Genomic DNA, 14,247 nt, shown 5'->3' with positions numbered 1-14,247 from the left:
ATCTAAATACAAATGATACAAAATGCACATGCTACATAACCACAGCGTCCTGGGCTCTAATCCTCCCGAGGATCCGTGTTACGTGCCACGCCACACCCTCCTGCCCTCCCGCCACCACCGCCAACTGCTCTATTTTTTTTACGCTCTTACTTCAGATTTAGATGCTGTGGCCAATTAGATTCACTAAACTCCGCTCGGCGCTGCCGCTGATCAGATCCAGCATGGACACCGACCGACCAACACAGCTGCCACTGACGTTTTGAGCCTTCTCAACACTGCCGGTGCACACTGGGTGGAAGACGATCATTGGATAAACACAGAGACTGTATGAGCAACACATGTAAAACACAAGACGCAGAATCTAACTGAGAAAGAGGCGAGACGGTAAACGTATAGAAGAGGGCTTGTAGAAGTTTGGAGGAGAGATTGTTGGGTGACTTTGCCCTGCAGGTGTGACAGGGGAAGTTCAGCTTATCAGATTGATGGAGACTGTCTCGCTTATACGGGTGGGGGGAGGAAAGAGAAGAGAGAAGGAGGTGGGAGGAGGAGGAGGAGGAGGAGGAGGGGAGTTTGGCAGAAAAGTGTCTGTCGACTCCTCCTGATACCTGCCTCCCTGTCTGAGATGATATGGGAGATAATATTGATAATATTAAACGCAATAACTGTGTCTCCAGCTCCCCTCCCTCGCTTCAGCCCCTGCAGGATAAAATCAATGTGCCATTCAATGTGATTTATAGCTGAAAATAATGGCACTGTTTAGGCAGGGGGGGAGGTGTGTGTGTGTGTGTGTGTGTGTGGGTTTGCTTGCTTTAGTGTGTGTACAGTATGTCGCCACATATGAGTGTTTGCGTGTGGAGGAGGAGGTTGAAAGGTGGACGTGATGTGAAGATGGATGGTGTGTGTGTATGTGTGTGTGTATGTGTGCTTCTCCCTCTGTGTGTGTGTGTGTGTGTGTGTGTGTGTGTGTTTTGATTTATTTGACGATGCAGATCCAATCTCTCAGCTGTTACATTAATAACAGCAGAGTGTGAGGGCGTCACGTGGTAACGCCGAGGCCGTTTATGGCCGGTATCGATCGGGGGCCGCTATCGCTGTTTATCGGAGCGGGAATGCAAGGGTAAACACGGCCTTTGTGCAGACAGGCGAGGTGTTATCGGGGTGGAGGCTGAAGACGGGGGCGGGATTTGGGGCGGGGGGGGGGGGGGGGGGGGGGGGGGGGGGGGGGGGCGTGAGGAGGAGGGTAGAAGTTAGGAGGTAGAGGGGAAGTGAATTTATCTTATTTAGAATTGAGGGTGTTGTAAAGATAATGACTCTTTCTAACACTCTGCATTCTCACAGCAGGTATCATTCATATTTTCTACAACAACATAATATCATACTTTACTTTTTTCATCTCACACAGAAATGACTCATTTCTAAACTGTCTGTATGTTCATCTGTAGATACATTTTTCATCAATGTACAAAGACTATCTATTTATCTCCCCCACCACCATTCCCGCCCCACCCTTCCATAAATAAATAAAAAAAATGTAGTGCTAAAAAAAAAACCCATCACCTGCAGTAAACTTGCTTTGTTAGCCTGGTTAAATATTAAAGTATCATATGGATCTATTAGTTTTAGGCAGCTACATATTTTGCATGTTTAATATAAACAAAACACATATCAACACTATCAAAGTAAAGTGATGTTGGTACAGATGTGGTGTGTGATACTGTAGCACCACAGTTCCTTTTTCTCTAACCACACCTCCATTCATTCATTCACCACTCCCTGCATAACCATTACTCAATAATACTTCATAGCAAGCAGTCAGTTGGGTTTTTTGAGACAGAATCATACTAATTTACCACTGTAGCTGACAGATGTCATATTCATAGTCATTTTTACATCTATCTAAGAGGCACCACTTTGACACAAAACTAGATGCTGAAAACCACACATTTAGTTTGTAACTCACTCAGAAAGTGAAACAGGAGATCATTGATAGATGCCAGTAAGTATCTTGAATCACTCGTACATACATTTAAGACTAACCTATCTGCACTGAGAGCTTCTTGCATGAGTGATATCTTGTATGATATTGGCTCATATTTAGTATGATGTCTATCAGTCCCACTGACTCTCACCATAAAGCCATTAAAGTGAAGACATTAGTCGCCTAATATACAGTGTGTTTAGTGGATGCACCTCATTTTATGATCCAAACAGTACTTTTAACTTGTTAGCCTACACAAGACCAACAAATAATTCACTTGCAACAAGAAGGAAAAGTCATTTTTATTAGGAGCAGCCTATGAGATTCTTAAAAAGTTGCCTTCACCCTCAGCTGAAATCCCTTCCTTAAAGAAAAAGAGTTTAATGATAAGTAAGGTGACTTATTCCATTATTAGTGAGATTAATAAGAGAGATGTTTGTGATCCGGCTCTGTGCAGTCAGCTTTTGAGTCATCCTAACCCTTGGCCTGTTGATGATGATGCAAGACTGAGAGAACAAGAAGAGAGCGATCTTGAGCTCAGATAGCCTGAGGTGCTGTGATGTAACTATTAATCTAATCTAACTAATCACTCCTGCTAATGGGGAGGGACATGACGCTGCGATGAACCCGCTGATAACTGCAGCGCAGGCAAAGTTCAGGGTTCACGTTATCATATACATGCAGGTATAAATGCATCATATACACAGGATTGAAGCACAAACACACACACACACACACACACACACACACACACACACACACACACACACACACACACACACACACATACACAGGTTCTGCCACGTGCAGACACACACACAAACACACACACACACAGGTCCTGCCACATGCAGACACACACACAAACACACACACACACACACACACACAGGTCCTGCCACATGCAGACACACACACACACACACACACACACACACACACACACACACACACACACACACACACACACACACACACACACACACACACACAGGTCCTGCCACATGCAGACACACACAAACACAAACACACACACACACAGGTCCTGCCACATGCAGACACACACACACACACACGCACACACAGGTTCTGCCACGTGCAGACACACACACACACACACACACACAGGTCCTGCCACGTGCAGACACACACACACACACACACACACACACACACACACACACACACACACGGAGATCTCTTTGATCAGCGAGCAGGAGGCTAATCAGCTTGATCAATGGCGGGGATATCAATGCTGATTACAGGAACACAGGCAGCCTCAGTCGCTACTAAAGGTGACAGGCCAAGAGGAGGAGATGCACAGATAGAGTCATGAGACCTCCCTACAGTCAGCATAGGGGGGAGAGAGAGAATGACAGAATGAGAAAGTAGCAGAAGAAAAGGTGGGGGGAGCAAAAACAGAAAGAGAGAAAGAGAGAGAGAGAGTGTCTCTGATGAGTCTTTGATTCTCCAGAGTTGCAGTCAGAATCAAAGGGTCCATCTCTGCGTGGCGAGGTGTTGTGTTACACAGCTCGGCGAGTCATTTTCGCCGCCTTTGATCAACAGACGGGAACAGACACACACACACACACACACACACACACACACACACACGTGCGCGCACACACACACACACACACACACACACATTTAGACACACACCGACGTGAAGGGTCCAAGGCCGAAGTTTAAAATCGAAGCTGTCAGGATGACTGTAAACGTGATTGTGTGTGTTGTGTGTGTTTTGTATCCAGAGCCCAGGACGCAGGACTTTAGAGGAGGCCCCAACGAAGAAGACGAGGACGGAGAGGAGCAAGGGCCGACACACAGCGGTGGGGAGGAGGAAGAGGACGGGGAGGAAGAGGAGGATGTGTTACAGTGGAGGGGTCCAGGTTAGTACGAACACACACACACACACACAAACACACACACAGTAAACGGGTCATGAGTGATCAGGTATTTAAGTTCAGTGTCAAACTAATGGAAACTGAACTTTCACAATAAAATGACATGTGTGATATTCATATTGAAAGTGTTATTTTCGTGATCATCATGAGACACTGCACAAATATTCTGGTGAAAACGTTTGTAAAAAGGTTCAATTTTAAACTCAACGATTCACCAATGTTTGATTTACATTCAACTCATGTTAGAATGTTTTATATCCTACGACCGAAACTACACCCGACTTGTCATTTTTCATCTACTGCGATACTTTGTCAACTCCAAGTTTATTCCTGTGTTGTTTTCATACTTGAGGGAGCTGAAGACAGAACACAGTACGTACATGAGAGGCTTCTTTGATCAGAGCTGTTAGTGTTTTATTTTATCTTGTTCAAGCTTTTATAGATTTTCTTCAAATTAGCTTCTCGCTTTGTTAAACTCATTTCATCTGAAAGGAGAACTCTGATAATATTCTATATTTGTTATTGTCAACAAGCCTGTAAAGACCAAAAAACCCCCCACAATGAATTGATCTATTTAGTGCTGTTTGTTGTATCTTATTCCTCTGTGCCATGGAGCTCCACTGTTGTCCAATAAACAGATAAAAACACATGAGTGAGCCACAAATACTCACTAGAGCACCAAATGTGGATGCTTCCGCTGCTGAAAATAGTCCCCAACAAATGTACAATTTCCTTCTGCTTGAGTAATGTTTTGTTTAAAAAAAAAAAAGAAAAAAAGAAGATACACACCTTACCAGTAGGATAAAGTAAAAATAAACTGAAATAAAAGACAGTAACAATAAACAAACTACATCACACAAAGCTAGTCTGTAGAAATGAGATTTCAACCTCGACTTTTGAACAGCCCCACCTGAGGATCTAGGAGGAAGTAGACGTGTGGAGGAAAGGGCTGTCAGTCAGCTGTGGAAATGTGAGAAAGAAGCCATTGCACAACCAGCTGCTCAAACACCAACACTCACTCATATCCTGGAGAGGGTGGTGGGGGGGGGGGGTATCTTTAATATACTGGTCTCAACACTGTCGCCACTCAAAAACATTAGTACTCTAGAAAACTCAACACTCAAATATAGATATATATATATATTAGTTCATGACAATTACAGCTCTCTTGATACGCCCCCACACCCCCCCAACCTCCCCACACTCATACTCAACATCACTAGTCAGAAGACACAGGATGGTGGTGTTTGATGTAAATTCAGTGCCGTCTGTACTCCAACATCATCTCAGCTCTTACTGTAACGTGCTCTGAAGGGGACCCTAGCAGCTCTGTATGCAGTGTGTGTATGTGTGTGTGTGTGAGAGAGAGAGAGAGAGAGATTCTTCTGTGTTGTAGCCTCTTCTTCCAAATGTCTTTTCAGGATCCGTCGTGTTGTCCTCCCCCTGTAAGGAGAAGACATGAATGTGACAGAGGCTGGGGAGGAAATTTATTCAACTCGTAACAAAAAAAAGAAAGAAAAAAACCCCCAACAACACATACACATAAACACACAGAGGCGGCTAAGAGGAGATAACAAGTAAATCGCCATAATTTTATTATTTATTTCCTCTCTTATCGAGGTTTGTTTGGTTATTTATTTCTCTCTGTCTGTTGTCTTCAATGAGTTAAACAATGCAAGAAGATTACCGCACTATCTCGCCATTATTTCCTTTTCAAGCTGCGCACGTTTCATGTGCGTCCGTGCACGTGCGTCGACCGCGGTGCGAGGCGCGCGTGCGTTCACGTGAGCGCGCACGTGCATTTTTTTTTAATTCCTCTGGTGGGGAAGAGAGAGAGGATGTGTTCATTATCGTCCTGTCCCAGCCTTGTCCCTTTAACAGTAATTGGAGCGATATTAATTGCCGCGCGGTGGCTGGTTGATGGTAGCACCATGATGCTGCACTGATAGGGACCCTCACTGACTCTCTCTCTCTTTTTTTTTTTTTTCCTCTTCCTCTCCTCCTCACAAACTAACTGGCGGGTGAGCGAAGAGGAGGAGGAGGAGGAGGGGGGGGAGAGAGAGTAAGGGAGAGAGATAGCCCCTCTATCAGCTCCGGAGCAGGCGCTGTCTTTATCAGGAGCACGATTGTTGGCAAAAGGAAACTTTTGACCGGTCTGAATTTTTCTCTTATCGTCAACCCCCCCCCTCCCTTCACCCCCCTTCTCCCTCTCCCTCTTCTTCCACCTCCCCCCTTCCTCCCTCCCTTCCCTTCCCTTCCTTCCATCCATCCACCTTCTCCTCCTCCCTCCTCTGGTCTCTCCATCACCGCTAACAACCCCACTAACAACCCTACCTCCTCCCTCCTCCAACAACCTCTCTTTTTCTCTCCTCCATCTTTTTCATTGTTTCTCCTTCTTTCTTTTCTTTTTTTAATTTCCTCCCCCCCACCCCCACCCCCACCCCGCGCCCCGTCCGGCGCGTCACAACTGGGGACGGCAGCAGCTAATGTGCTCTTGTTCATACAAAACGTTCTCCATGTATCAGACGTTTTCCCATAAACAGATGAGAGAGAAAGTATGGAAATAACAGGTTTTATCTCCTCTAGGACTGTTGGCATTCCACTCGTTTCTCACTGTTGTTGATTTTAGACACTCGCTCCCGGGACCAGAATTTTCCTGGCTTTTAATCTTAAGGGAGGGGGCGGAGTTCAGTTTGAAGGTTTGTAGTGTCACTACAACCTTTACATATTATCACCTTGTTTGTTTCATGTGCTTTTTTATACTTAGCTTAGTTTTTATTCCAGGTTCTGATTGGTTGAATTTGGTTTTTTTTTTGTTTTATGTTTCTTTCTTTTCTGTATATGACGTTTAAATCTGCAACTTCCATCCTTACATCACTGAAAACAGACAAACTCAGAAGGGTCGGGGAGTATCAGTGCTCAGTTAGCTAGCTGGTTGACCTGGTGCCTGTATGACTGGATGTATTTGCCTGTTCCAGATTTTTAGGTGTGAGGATTTGCTACTTTTATCATCTCAAATTTTACAATCTGAACTGTTACTTAAGCCAGTTAGTTTGGGCTCTGGGAACTCCTCATTGTTCTCTGTTTTCCAATCTTTCTGGAACCATCATTAAAATTGATGATCACCAGAATAATCAATGTTAAAAATAAATATTAAGTATCAGCAGCTTTGGGGGAGTTTTGATATATACATATTTTCTGGCACTCTTGGGCAAAATGGTGTGAAATGTGAAAGAGTGCTTGAAGAATCTTTTCTTTGCTTGTGTGAGCAGTTCTTTTTTCATCTTTTAGAAAACAGAAAAGTAAAGAAGAAGAAGACAAGAGAAGACTGGGTCTCTTCAGACTTATTTTGGACTGGTTGTTGATGATTTTCTTAGGTGGAGATGATGATTTTGGTCAAGATCAGATTAGTCACATGTACATGTAGTGGCTGCTGTAGTCTTAACTGAATATATATATATACATACTATCTGCATCTTCCAGCCCTCTGCAGCTCCTTGTTTTGCATTAATATTGGAATTACACACAGCAACAACACGTATGTCACATTGTTTGAAGGTTGTGTGAGCTTGATTCTGCTTGAATAACCTTTATTGAAATTGTCTCTAGACACAACCCAATATGTTTACAGTCAGTGTGAGCTCTATATAGTGTGAGTACCTTGCAGAAAGATTCAAATGTCTAGAATGAGTTAACACAGTGTACATGATTAATAAAGAAATATAAAGAGCCTGTCCAGCTTAATGCTCAACTGCATGTCAAACTAATTGAGCATCATTTTAGTAGATTTATAGACTCTGATGTAGCCTTGGCTTCACTGACTTACGATGGATGTATCTTTTCCTTCCTTTCACCCTTTTACAGACATTTTTTTCCGTGTGTGACATACTCAGAGTTTCCCTGTAAGACTGTAGACAATCTAAGTGGAGACAACGTCAGGTAAACAGAGAGAAGGTCCCAAATCTAATCTTCTTTCTTCTACACCTTGTCTGCATATATTCCTCTTTCCTTCCTTTACCATGTCTTCCCCCCCCCCCCCCCCCCCCCTTGCGCTTCACCAGTGCAGACAGTCAGTCTTCACCTCTTTCCATCCAGCTCTATTCGTCCACTCTCCAGTCGTCACGTTTCTGGGTGCTGAGGTCCTAAAGTTGACCTGACAGACTATATTATAAATGCATAAATTAAACATTTCAAAGGTAAAAAAAAAAACACCACAAAACAAAACCCTGATTTCATTTAGTTTGAAATACAATAATTCCTAGATAGGAAAATGTCCCTTTCTGTTCTAAGCTTATGATGATAATCTCTTAATTTATTCAAATAATTTATTCAAATAATTCTTTGTGGCGTTCATTATGACTGTTCAGACGGGCTGATATTAACATACAACAGAGAAAACAACAACACAACAGTTTTTAATTCATCCTCTCAGCTCAGCGCTTTTCTTCCTGCTTCAAGATAATACAATTCATTACCGGACAACAGTTTTTTTTTCAATCGACACATTTGACATCGTTCTCCTCAGTTTGTAATGAGTTGTTTATATGTCAATCTGAATAAATTCCTTAGTCATAGATGATAGTCGAGGCGGCGCTTTTGTTGTATTTCTCCTGTTTTGTTTTTTTCTTCCTTTTCTTTTTTTTTTTTTTTTAACCATTTTCTGCCAACAGCGGCTATCAAAATGTTGGCTTTGTGGCTTCCATTGATATGAAGAAAAAAAAAAACATTAAAATTAAAGAGATGATAAACTTGGAATGGATTAGAGGCTTCAGCAATTTTCAGTTTATTTTCTCCGATGTGTACTTGGTCTTAAAACAATCAACTCTCTCTCTTTTCTCTCCCTCTCTCTCTTTATCTATCTATGTGTGTGTGTGTGTGTGTGTGTGTGTGTGTGTGTGTGTCCAGTCAGTTTGATGAGGGTGTGGTGGTGGCACCGAGTCTAGGAGAAGTCTAGGTGGGAGCTGCTCCCTATCAGGGATGGCATGATATGCTAAAGCCGTCTTTTTTAATCTACAGTGTGTCCATACTGCATGATATGCAAAATAAATTATGAGGAGAAGAAAAAAAAAAAAAAGAAGAAAGAAACTATCTTTTGAATGACCTTGCAGGCTGGAGGGTTCGATATTTTCTCCCTCGCTGCTTAAAATTCTTGATATGCAAATGGGTGTCACAGTAATCCCTTGTCATTTGCTAGCTGGCTGCCTGGCGGTCCCCACACATTCTCTCTTATAAATCCATTGTCAGTGGCCGAAGAGAAGCTGTAACTAAACAGCAAATATGTTTTATATCCATTACAATTTAAAAGCCATGGAAAAAAATATTTGCAACACCCAGCAGTTGATGAATATGGATTTTAATCTAATGATATACAGGAGCTGTCTTCAAGGACAGCCTTCATGTCTACAGCTCTTTAGTGTTTAGAGCTGCTGATTGGGATGCTAAATGATAGACAGAAGAGTGAGGGCATCATCATCTTGACAGCATTATGACAGGACCTCAGGGTTACATGCATCATCCTGTAAAAGGGGCTCATACTCCACCATCATGCTGAGATCCGTGTGAAAGTGATTGGGCTTTTAGAGTCAATGAATCAACACATTTATCTGCAACTATTTTTATAATAAAAAGTATGAATTTACAGTAAATAATTAGTAGTCTTGTTTAATACTTAAAATATATTTGAGCTCACAGTTCTGTTCGGTGTTGCTTCCCTGTTGTCAGGTTTCATTTATGACCATTTTGCCGAATGATTAAACATTTCAGAGAGCCGCAGCGGACAATTCCTTTATTTAAATTTTTATCATCACTCAATAATGTGCTGATTATTCTCTTTTTTCATTGAATAGACATTTGATGTATCAAATGTCAGAAAATAGAGAAAATTGACCGTCATGGTTTGTCAAAGCGCCAGGTATTCAGATCCAAAATCTAAAGATACATAACTCAAGACAAAGAAAAGCAGACAAACTGTTGGTTCAGTTTATGGAGCTGATATGTAAGCTGCATATGTGGTTTCTGGACTTCTGGAAAATATAAGTTACATTTTTTTTGCCTTTTCTTAAAATTGCATTTAAAAAGGTGTAAATGTCGCTGTCAAAAGTACATAGGTAGTAGTGGAGCATCTTGTAGCTTAGCTCTTTCCTCCTGGTGTGTGTGTGTGTGTGTGTGTGTGTGTGTGAGACATGGATGGCAAAAAAGTCCCTCTTTGGGCTGTCCAATCACAGCCACAGACACCTCGTCTCCCCCCCAGGAGCTCCGTGAAGCCAGCCGAGCGAGGCGAGTGTTTTCCTGCTTGCCCAGCACTCTGTTCTCCTTATCCTCCCCGACAGAGTCATTTAAATTACCTCCAATAAAGCATTATAATGGCAGCCGTAATAATGGTTATTATTATTTACCAGGCAGTGTGTGTGCGTGTGTGTGTTAGTGTGTGTGTGTGTGTAGTGGGTGGGTGTTGGGTTATCATACAGTAGTTAATTATAATGCGTAATTATCACCGCTGAGAGTCTCATTTATTTGGGGTGAGGAAAGGAAGACGTTGGCGGCGTTACATTTGCATACTGTGCACGGCAACTTCACCCACCGCCCACCCCCACCCCCCTTTTCTTTTTTTTTCTTTTTTTTTGAAATCACCACAAGCAGCACAAGGTGCACCCTCATCACTTTGTCCACATGTGATAAGAGCTTTGTTTCTCTCCATCTAGTCACGGATGGCTGAGTGCAGCGTTTGAAGGATAAGATGTTTGTGTAAAGGATTCCACTTTTCTGCACTGCTGACGGTTCCCTTGTTTCATTGTTGCGATATTCATATAAATCCACAAACTCCTGAAGCTAATATGGCCTGTTTTTCCTCCCGCTGAAACAAACATCAAGGACAACAGTATTTCTTCTTCTCTTGGCAAACAAACACACACTTTTAATACCATATTTATCAGAAATTTCAGAATCAACCCTTTTTTTTTGATAGTTTCTGTTTTCCTGACGCATTTGCAGCATTTAAGTTTAGATATCTGTGTGTGTGTGTGTGTGTGTGTGTGTGTGTGTGTGTGTGTGTGTGTGTGTGTGTGTGTGTGTGTGTGTGTGTGTGTGTGTGTGTGTGTGTGTGTTGCAATTAATGCGAGTTATCTGTTATCTGCTTGACCAGGAGCATAGACAGTTAACTCCTAGCGCTGAGACCAGATGTCATCTCCAGACTTAGCCAGGGTCAAAGGGGGTGAACTTTGGTTAGAGCGACAAAGATAAAAGAAAAGAGAAAAGAGAGGGCGAACTTGTTAGCGACAAGTGTAGTGAGGAAGAGAGGCAGGCGAAGGTGGAGGGAAAAAAGGGGGGTTGGGGGGGGGGGAGAGTAAAGGGACAGGTGAGAAGAACGTGTGTGTGTGAAAGAAGAGGCGGCGGCTTGGAATAAAGAATATTGAGTTTGCAGTGCAGAGATAACTAATGAAGGGTGAAAGAGGTGTGAAGGTTTAAGGATCAATGAGAGCGAGAGATGAGAGGTGAGAGAGATTTTTTTAAGAGCCGCAATTCAGATAGTGAAATTAGAGGTGAAGTGGGAAGTGGGTAAGGTTAAGATATAGAAAGATGAGGGAGATAGCATATGAAGAAATGACAGCGAGGCCATCATGTTGGCTCTGTGAGCAAAGGTACTCAAAACAGCACGGGACTGAGGCCGGTGTCATTTCAACACTTTTCATAGCTCTCTCTTGAAGGATCATTTCAGTATGAAAAAGAGTTTTATTTTCAGAATTTTGGCCATTTTGAAAAATCCGTTATAATCACATTACACACACCAAAGTAATGACTGAAATCTGGGGTTGCGGTAAGATCGCTACAACAACGCCAGACGATCAGACAGCTGTTTATCCAGATGATCCACGTTATTTAGAGGTGAAATATCAAAATTGTACTCCAAATGTCAGTAAAGACAGTTAGACCGACGCTTTTCTGCTTGCAGCGTTCAAATGCAAACAACATGTAAAGGCTGTTTACAGCGTGTTTTATGATGAAACTTATTTGGACAAAAAATGCCCTGATGAAGGCTGCAAGCTGAAATGTGTTGGTCTAACAATAAAGTTGTTGCTGGAGCGTTTACCTCCACTCTGCCTCTACAGTAAAAATAGTTTGGGCACAAATTGTGGTAGTATAGGGGTTGATTTTACAGTTCGCCTTGGTTTTCACCCTAATAAGTTTGGCTCAAGGGTTCAGTTTGCTTTAATCAGACTAATTATATCTCAGATGAGCACACATAGGGGTGTGGCGACAATCCTGCTGTCATAGAAAGGGGCCAGATGCAATGAGTCATACACATGGAAATAATATCACACACTTTTACAAAATAGAAGAACGTTTCAAAGAGACGTTGACATTCAGCACATGCACAGAGAATGAGATATCGATAGCTGTAAATGTTCAATCCAAAAATACATCCTTATTTCCAGCTGAAGCTAATATGGAGCTACAGGCTTGGTGCTTTTATAGACGCTGTTTCCTTGCTGAGCTGCATTGGAGGGACAGTAACAAACAGTGGAGAACAACTGCCCAACAGCTAACATTTGGATAACAGTACCAAATGGGCAATACTGGCCACATCTAACCCCTCTTTGCCACATATACAATCATAATACAATGTTACATATCAACCGTGAGCTCCAAGCAGAGCCTAGCCGACCCGCATCCATCCATCTCGTACCGTACTCTCACTTTTCTGTCTCTTTCTGTAACCTTCCTCCATATCTCCAGCCAGCAGACTCCCACGTCTCTCAGGAGGAGGGTGTCCCTGCGAGCTTCCCTGTCAATTCCACCCATCAATCAAACCGCTGTGGGGATGATGATTGGTTGTCGTGTGTCCAGAGGGCTTGTCTTGTCAGTGAGGTTTCAGACACCTTTGAAGTAGTCTGCAGTTTGAAGGGACTTTGTGGAGGCCTGTTTTTTTTCCCACCATCAAAACAGTACAGAAACAGTGTTGTATGTGGGTCATAGGCTATATATGAAGTTACAGCTAGCATGTGGTTAGCTAAGCTTAGTTTATCTTAGCATTAAGTCTAGAATTTAGGGGAAACGGCTAGCCTGGCTCTGTCCAAGTGCAACAAATTCCACCAATCAGCACCTCTAAACCTCACTAGATATTTTTAAAAAGGCATGTAAATATATTAATTTATTATACAATCCTTCATAATACAGTAGCCTTCTGTCCCATTGGGAACTTAACTGCAGCTGTTATTCAAACTACTTACTTTAGTTGTCTGTCTTCTAATGAGGGCATCACATTTAAACAAGTAGCATATCTTGGATAGGGTTGTTGTGATGAGCTCTTCTTCGTGATATCATAACAATAACAAAGCACAAAAAGTACATAATATATCCACGATTATTCCAAAACATATATGTCCATAAAATAAGATGTTATGTGTATGTATGTCTGAACCTAAAACAACTCAGGGTCATTTTTTTCAGCAGTAACAACCAGGAGAAAAGCTGTGTTATAACTTTTAACCTTAGTAGCAGGAGCTCATGAGGAGCACTCAACGTCAGCGTTGCCCTCTGACTCCATCTCCCTCACTCCTGATCTCCACCACATATTCTGACTGACTCACACACTGTCACACATCTCTCCATCCTGTCTGTGATGTGTCACTCCCCTCCTCCATCCCCAATGATTGATAGGCGCAAGGCTCTAATCTAAAGGGACATTTCTCCATGCTGTCCGGCTGCTATCAGCCCAGTGTGTGAGCACATGGCAGACCTGGTGCTGGTGGGCGGGACAGGACACTGGCACTCTGATTACCAGCCTGCCAGATTCCTGGCTTCTCCTGCAACCACCGCACAACATCCTGTATATGTGACAATATCACAATTTTACAATTTCATTTGGTAGATGCTATTATCCAAAGCTACCTACACATGAGAGTTAATACAACACAAGCAAGGATCTAGTCAGGAGAGATCAATGCAAGCCAATGCCATGAAGCTAAGCCAACAGGCTAAGTCCATCAGGTTCAGGGGTTTTCATTAAAGAGTTGGGTCTTTAGCATTTTCCAAAAAGATCCAGAGGGACTCTGCGGATCAAGTGGAGTTTAGTAGCTCCTTACCACCCTGGGGAAGTACAGAACAGAAGAGTCTGGCTAGCATCTTAGGGCCCTGTTGTGGTGGTGGTACCAGGGACCTTTCATAGGCAGAGTGTGATGAGTGATGTATGACCTGAATGAGGGAGTTCAGGTAGGCCATACGTGCTGCCTCGTTCTGGACCATATGGAGAAGTTTGAACGTACATGCGTGGAGTCCTGCCAGTATGGAGTCGCAGTAATCAATGCGTGATATTATGAGAGCCAGTACCAGGAGTTGTGCTACATGCTCAGACAGGCGGGGTCT

General features: G+C 42.8%; 1 protein-coding gene across 1 annotated transcript in view; it reads left to right on the top strand.

Annotated features, from left to right (window-relative positions):
* Positions 1-14,247, top strand: part of zfpm1 (zinc finger protein, FOG family member 1) — a 107,655-nt gene that overhangs the window by 51,992 nt on the left and 41,416 nt on the right. Inside the window, exon 3 of the mRNA XM_062420759.1 lies at positions 3,733-3,870. Within this exon, the coding sequence (XP_062276743.1) occupies positions 3,733-3,870 (138 nt within the window). The remainder of the gene's footprint in view (positions 1-3,732; positions 3,871-14,247) is intronic.

The sequence above is a fragment of the Scomber scombrus genome, chromosome 6 (genome assembly GCF_963691925.1).
Source record: "Scomber scombrus chromosome 6, fScoSco1.1, whole genome shotgun sequence".
NCBI classification, from domain to species: domain Eukaryota; kingdom Metazoa; phylum Chordata; class Actinopteri; order Scombriformes; family Scombridae; genus Scomber; species Scomber scombrus.
Note: the sequence above shows the minus strand (reverse complement) of the source record. Positions and strands in the feature narration are given on the sequence as shown.